At 36.6% G+C, this 7,732-nt stretch overlaps 1 protein-coding gene across 1 annotated transcript; it reads right to left on the bottom strand.

The window, feature by feature from the left end:
* Positions 1-336: 336 nt before the first annotated feature.
* On the bottom strand, positions 337-7,294 carry LOC129924500 (uncharacterized). The gene is made up of 2 exons (XM_056019298.1): positions 6,120-7,294; positions 337-3,078 (listed from the first exon to the last, which is right to left on the bottom strand). Exons 1-2 carry the CDS (start codon positions 7,206-7,208, stop codon positions 1,363-1,365), a joined length of 2,805 nt encoding a protein of 934 aa, XP_055875273.1. The 5' UTR covers positions 7,209-7,294; the 3' UTR covers positions 337-1,362.
* Positions 7,295-7,732: the final 438 nt, after the last annotated feature.

Below are 7,732 nucleotides of genomic sequence, written 5' to 3'. Positions count from 1 at the left end.
GTCTACCTCAAGATCTACTTTATACTTTATACACATGAACATACAAAATTTAGTCTATTCATCTCAAATTTTAATCAAATATATGTAGGCCTACAAGCAAATGTTTTAATTTTTTTTTTTAAATGGATTTATGCCTATTAGCTTTTCTGATTTGATAGCTTCATTCACACTATTTTTACATTGACACATTCGCTTTACTTATTACATTATTATTTCGTTTAATTGTTTACTCTCAGTGACTATATCGACAGTAATGCGCAAATAAAGACCCGCGGGTCGCGGGTAACATATGTCTAGTAGTAAATAAAAACTTTGCTTTAAAAAAAAGAAGCAGGCAATGTTAAAGCAGAGATCTATTAGAAAAAGTTTTTTCTTCTTTATTTTTCAAATACAAGTATTTCATTTGTCAGACAAGTAAGTTTACAATAGATTTGATGTGATCAATAGATACAACTCAGCTGAAGTCAGGATTTAAGCTAGAGCTCTCTTGATAGAAAGGTTTATGCTACTCGGCTGCACATCTACCATTATGTATTTCCTTAATTCAATGTGCACAATTTGATAATTATAATAAAATCTATCAAAACTTAAAACTTGATTATTCATATTAGTATTGTTTTGTACCTATAAATCCACTTTTACAAAACTTATGTCAACTCACTATATCTGTCTGGTGCAATTTTTCTACTCGTAATTCTCGGATCAATTTGAAACTTTGCACAATCATTTGTTGTATCTAACAAAACACGAATCAACCAGAAAATTAACTAAGTAGTTTAGTTTATTAATTGTTGATACTTAATAATTATTTAGTTTGTATGAATCAAATGAAATAAATGCTACTTATTTTGAAATGTGGCAGTGTATCTGGAGTTATTCCCCTTATTATATTTTGTCCACTCTAGGGATCTACTATCACATGAAAAATATGTGCGAAATTACAAAAAAAAAAAATCGTCTTAGAAGGCCTGAGCCTGCAACGTCACAACCTGTGGGCAGTGAATACCAATAGCTCGTTGCAATGTCACAGGTCTGTACAACGAGCTATTGGTCTACATTGCCCACAGGTTGTGACGTAGCAGGTCAGTGCTGAGGCCTTCTATAACGAATAGTCTGGGATGAACCCAAGTTGTTCTACGACAGAAGGCCAAACTCACATTGTGATTTAATAGGTGACCAAGTTATTTTTAAAATCTTTACTTTCACATTTCAAACAATGGTACGGATACTATCCAACAGAGGCTATTTCAAAACAAAATCATTGTTCGACTGCTACTTCTTGGATATTCACAATTTTGAAGTTTTCTTGGGATTGTGACAGAAATAGCGCCCTGTTTAATCGATACTTCATATAATAAGTTTCTATATTTTAGTGCTAGATGTTGACTGAGAATATTGAATTTGATTTCGATTCGTTGACTTTATTGGTTTCCCGCTGCCTGATTGGTTGCTACTGCTTTGAGTAGTGAAGACTGCTCCCAGACGATGCAGACCAAACAAGTCGTAATACATGTTGCCAACTCTTTTGTTGAATATGAAGGAGAAAAAGATGAAGACGCCTTGTAGCGTCATAAGTGGACAGGTCAAGAACTGGAGAACAATGTTATCCAGCCAGACCGCCACGGCTGCGACAATGCAGAAGACTCCTGTTAGTGTGGACAACTTGACGTAGGTCATGACGCCTTGACCTTCTGTCCCGGTCGCCTCCTTCTGTATTTTGGCGACGTGAATCATTTCACGTAAGGTCAAGGTGAACAAAACCCCGTTGCTGAAGACCGTAGCGCCTAGTGGAACAAGTAAGGTCAGTACAATCGTGAGAGCAGACCTACGTGTGTCCAGGAAACATATAGTGTCATCATAACCTATTGACTGCCCGGAAGTCAAACTAGCGTTAACGCCCACATTCGCAACCGCAATGAGAAGCGGAACACCGAAGCCGTAAACGCAAAACCGGATGTGTCTCCGCAGATCGGAAGTGACATCATTTCTCCGCGAAGTGTATGAAGTGAACGCAAGAAACATGTGGATGCAGCAGCCACTCATCCAGGCGAAAGAGGCCAACCAGCTAAAATGAAGAAATATAGCATGAAACATACACAGCTCGGGCGGAAGTTGCCCTTTAACCCCAAACTCTACTGTTAGCAGCAGACTTACCTGCGCGCATAACATAGATAAACAAAGACACATATTATTTAACCCCGGAAGTGTTCTCAGAGAAGAAAATAAAAGATACGTAACCAGAGACATCACGAGACAAACAACAGAAAACAAGATGCAAACAATCTGGAAGTAATACAGCGCGATATCAGCAGGGTTTTGAACTGGATTCGTTTTTATCAGCGTTTTAAACGTCTCCAAACAGATATGAAGTTCTCCATTGACGACTGAAATATTAGGACCACCCACAACCTCGATGACACGCCCATCATAGTTAAATGACAGGTGAATGTCAAGCATGTTGACTGTTATATTCGTGATGTTTACGGCGACGTAAGGACATAGTAATGTAAAAGTCACGTCAATTGAGTCACAACAATCCGGCCATGGTTTTGGTAGAAAATCGCTGTCGTAAGGTATAAGCTCGGGTATAGTCATTCCGTACAGTATAGTTGATAGGTCTAAAAGCGGTGAAAAGTTTTGAAGATCTGGTTTGTGGTATTCTGATCCGAGCAAGAGATTTAGTGTGATATTAGGCTTTTTAAATGACGCTAGAGTAAACTCCCAGGATCGTGTCACAATCTGAATCATTTCACTCTCAAACTCATCTCGATTCTTTTCATCGTCTGCTAAAATGTCAGCCATAATTGTGTTAGAAAGCAAAATCTTAGAGCCGTTGACCAGTATTTCCATGGTACCCTCATAGGACATTTCCATTCTACTGGATAGAGATCTCAACTTTTGGTACACAGCAGTGTTCAAGTCTGCAATTTCTGATTCTGTTATCACGACCTTGTCTTGAGGCGTTAATGTCAAGGCCAATTTGTAGGCAAGACCACGGATCCCGTTTAGTGCAGTAATACACTGGCCGTCCTTGGATGGAATTTTCCCAGCTGTGCAGTTTGCCGCTTGACATTCTCCCTGAAACGATAAACAACAGAAAAACATTTTTAAAAAAATAATTTAAAAAAATCAAGCGTATACAAAGTGTAATTGTATCAATTAGTTTGAGTCAGTCATGTAATTAAGTTTGTAATGGATCTAGACCAGTGTTTCCCAAACTTTTGACTTATGTGTACCCCTTTTAAAATTTGTGTAACGCTGAGTACCCCTAGCCCCTCCCCCCCCCCCCCCAACCTCAACTTTCTGGCTTGGATGTTGTGTTAATGCTAAATGTTATTCAATATTATCGGTTTAAATCTAGGAAATAGTTTTTCAAACTTATTTGCGAACTGTCCAAATGCTCTGTTAAGCATTTCAGAAAATCAGCATTAATTAAGTAGCCGAAAATTTGTTATAAACTCATGAAGAGATAGAAACGAGTCTACTTCTCCATTACTAACTTTGATTTTCAATCAATTTAGTTTTTCAATGGCAGCGTTCACTTTCTCTTGGCCGTAAAACAAAGAATTTTTGTTCTCCTTGTAGCGATAAGATGAGGCAGTTTCAATTAGAGAATATATCTGCTCAATATGCTAGCTAACAAATTCATTTCTAGTCATGCAAACAGTTTCTCAAATCAGATCTATCAACTTTGAAGCTTATGTCGGTGTTCAATAATCAATTGTTTCCTCGAGGTTGCTAACAAACATCAGTATGGAAAATAATCTGTAACGACTACATACATACATACATACAATTGCGAACAGAACAAAAAGGGCAGCAAAGAATACGATTACTTAGAAAACTGTCCTCGTTTAATGTTAGTGAAAAGGCCTTGGCTATGTTTTATCACGCTGACATTTTTAATATTTTAAGTTTCAATATCACTACCTGGTATGGCAATCTAAGCATTACAAATAAAAATAAACTCCATAGAATTCTAAATGCTGCTGGCTAAATCATTGGCAAAAAACAAACTCCGTATGGGCAGCTGTTTGAGACAAAATCCATAGAAAAGCTAAAAAGATTCTAGAAATAAAAAATCACCCTTTGGGTCAGGATTTTGTGATTTTACCATCACAAAAGAGATACAAGACACCGATAGCAAAGACAAACAAACACTCTTTTGTTCCCCTGGCAATCAAATCATAAAATAGAAACTATCTGATATAAACTTTTCACATGTAAATTATGAGCGAGTCAGGTGTGAATGTACTTTTTTTTTTTTATAGGTACAATGTTTTGTTTGGTGTAATGCACAAATTGTAAGACAAATTTCCTTACGGACAATAAAGATTATTATTATTATTATTATTATTATTATCATAAAAGAACGAGTATTCATTCTCTGGCGAAGCCAGGGTCGAGTTTCGTTAAAGGGAAACAAAATTCATCGTAGTCCCTTTATCAGTTTCCACCGAGGAATTTTCTGGTGATGTGGCAGGTCTGCAGAAGTACCGCCCTCTGACAGGCAACGAGAATGTTCCTAGGAATGCCAAGGGCCTTGAAGTTATCTGTGAGGTCAGTTGTTATTATTCCCTCGGTTGATATGACAATGGGGTATATTGTTATTTTGGATAATTTCCATAAACGCTTAATCTCCAAGCCAAGGTTCCAATATTTTCGTTGTTTTTCCAGCTCAGTTTTTTTTTTAATTATGAGATAGTGGTACGGCGATGCCAATAATGGTAGCGGCCTTTTCTTTTTTATCGATGAGCAGCAAATCAGGGCGATTAAAATCTACCGTTTTGTCAGTCAAAATAGGCCTATCCCAGTACAGTAGATGATCCATAGACTCGAGAACCTCTTGCCTTTACCTTTCTTCAAATAATGCCAGGTACCCATTAGATCTGGGTGGATTCAGAGGCCAGAAGATCCCGGAATTAAAACTTTCAGTCTTCACCAGGATTGGAACCCGGGACCTTCAAAGTGTTCCCGTACGTGGGGGTACGTGCACACCACTTTGGGAAACGCTGATCGAGACATTCTAGACTAACAACAATAAATCTGTTTTTGTTTAGCGGTGTTTCTTCCCTATAGCTTTCTCAATACACTAAGATCACTTATATGGACCAGTTTGGAAAATAAGCGTGGGAAAGGGAGAAAGAAAGGAATATCTAGTGAATTTTATCAAAATTGTTTATTAAAAAGCATTTATTTAAAAAAAAGGGAGGAACGATCTGAATTCGAACTTATGATTAAAGCCGACATATTAACTAATCTGCTATCAAAGTGCGTATGAAAATAGAATATTGTATAGTTATGTATAGTTTGTTTGGCGATCTATAAAGGGGACTAATTCAGCTTAATCCACCACTTCAGTAAAGTACAATGTATTTCCCTTGTTCAAGATACCAATTAATTAACAATAGTTAATTAATTTTTAACATGGAATAATGAAACTAGTAATTTAAAAAAAAAGACTTTAAAAAAAAACAAAGCTTTTATAAAGCGTAATTGTATCAGTTTGGGTCTGTCATGTAATGTGCTATGCTTCTATCACTTGTCTGGACCTGCTGGGAAAGAGAGAGGGAAGAAGGGGGTATCTTGTGAATGTTTACATGATCTTTTATTTTTAAATGTAAAAAAAAAATGTTCTCTGAGGGCTTGAGTTCTCAAGGCTAGTCATTCAACTTATACCACCACATCTGTCAAGTGAGATTTCTTTCCCTTGTTCAAGATAGCAAACAAAATAATTAATTACCAATAGTTAATTAACTAATTGATGATATTTTTTTTTTGTTTCTTGTGTTGTAAAAGAAATGATTGTGCAAATTTTCAGCTTAATCCGAAATTAGGCGTGGGAGAAATAAAGTGCACAACCTTTTTACCAGACAGACAGACAGAGTGAAAGCACAACATTTTTACCAGACAGACAGACAGAGTGAGTTGATATAAGCTTTGTAAAAACAGCATATCACCTCTGCACTGGCGACTTTGCTTAATTATTGATTTGAAAGAGTGTTTAATAATAATGAAGTGAATTTATTACAGGTATATTTAAGCTTCATACACTTAACAATTCTGTGCCCTAGTATGCACATAAATCATTAGATGTGTTATCCATTCAGACATACAACCTGGAAGTCTAGCCAGTCCAGTGGTGAGCTGCAAGTATTATCATTTTCAAAATGATTTCGTTTCTTGAAAGTCAAAAGCATTTTCATTGGTGGCTTTGGAAACTGCATTCTCTCATCAATATTTACATTACCAGAAACACCACACGAAATGTTTGTATCGTAAACAGTGCACGATTGCCTAAGTAAGCCATTGCAAAGGAAACAAAAAATGTTGGCCATGTTGGTCATTAGTCCAGCCTGAAGGTATTTGCGTCTCGGCAAATTCTGACACATTTGATCTTCCACTGAGTCTTGATGTGTACAAACATGTTTTAATTTTTTATCAAGCCTCTCGCTGCAAACTTTGGGAGGTATTTTACTTGGTGGTGGATTCAAAGTTATCTTGCATTGAGACGACTTAGCAGCAGCAAAGAAAAATTCATATTCGTTTGTTAAATGATACAAGTTTTGATAATGTTTACACGAAATCTCAATAGTCCACGGTCTTGCTATCTTGAATGTAAGGTTATTGCCATAGTAAGTAGTGCTGTCATTTATAACATATCCATTGCACATTGCACAGAATTTATTCGCGAACACAATACCATAATAAATGTCTGTATATGGAGTTATATCATCCAGCGTTTTTGTTTTTGGATTTCGACATGTGGTACTAATATTCCTCTTTGCGTTGGAGAGTTTGTAGCTTTTAGATAAAAAAGTTAGATCACAGTCTGAAATAATATAATATGCTCCTTCCTTAGAAACCTTCGGAATACTTTTACATTGAAATCTGACAGGATTTGGTAAGTGGTCTATGGTATGAAAAGAAGGTTCTACATAAGAATTGTTGACCAAAAGTGGACAGCATGTGTCGTATATATCACAGTCAGGATCACAGTCACATGGGAAACATGGCGTTATGTTTTCACAGTCTTGCTTTAGTATTTCTAACTTCAACCCGTCACAATACATTCCACAATAGTTGACATGAAACTCCAGCCAACTTTCAGCACTAGAATTCCATTTCGTTTCCCGATCTTCTTTCCACTCGCAAATACACAGAACTTTAAAACACAACGCAAATGTCAACAATAGTTCACGCTTCATTTTAAGAACATCTGTGTGTATTTCCTTATAGTTAACATGTATCAGATTTGTTCACTGTAGGCTGTGATACACTTTATATAAGGATGAAGAGCAGATTTAAGGTTGACAGATCCTAATAGCACTAAATGCTCATGATTGGTCAGACATAGATCTAAAAAGTGGAGCCACCAGTGCAATTAGCTTAAACCACAGCACAAATGACATTTCGCTGTTTTTGTGTTGTTCTATGGATACTAGGTAGTGTTAGTTAGTCAATTAGTGTATACGTCCCACAACATGTTTTATGTAGGTCAGTTTCTCTCTCTCTCTCTCTCTCGCTCTCTCTCTCTCACTCTCTCTCTCTCTCTCTTCACTCAGCCTTTATTTTGCATTCACATAAAATTAGAGTGGAACAGTAAATTCTGTCGTGTTTTCTAGAAGATAAATTGGCGCGTGTCATTGTTTCATAGTGATTGTCATCAGCTCCATAGTAATACGTCATTAATAATGGAAAAATGTGTATGTGTATAAATCAATGATTCTAA

Source organism: Biomphalaria glabrata, chromosome 1, assembly GCF_947242115.1.
Source record: "Biomphalaria glabrata chromosome 1, xgBioGlab47.1, whole genome shotgun sequence".
NCBI classification, from domain to species: Eukaryota; Metazoa; Mollusca; class Gastropoda; family Planorbidae; genus Biomphalaria; species Biomphalaria glabrata.
The sequence above is the reverse complement of the archived record's forward strand: the minus strand, read 5'-3'. Positions and strand labels throughout refer to the sequence as shown.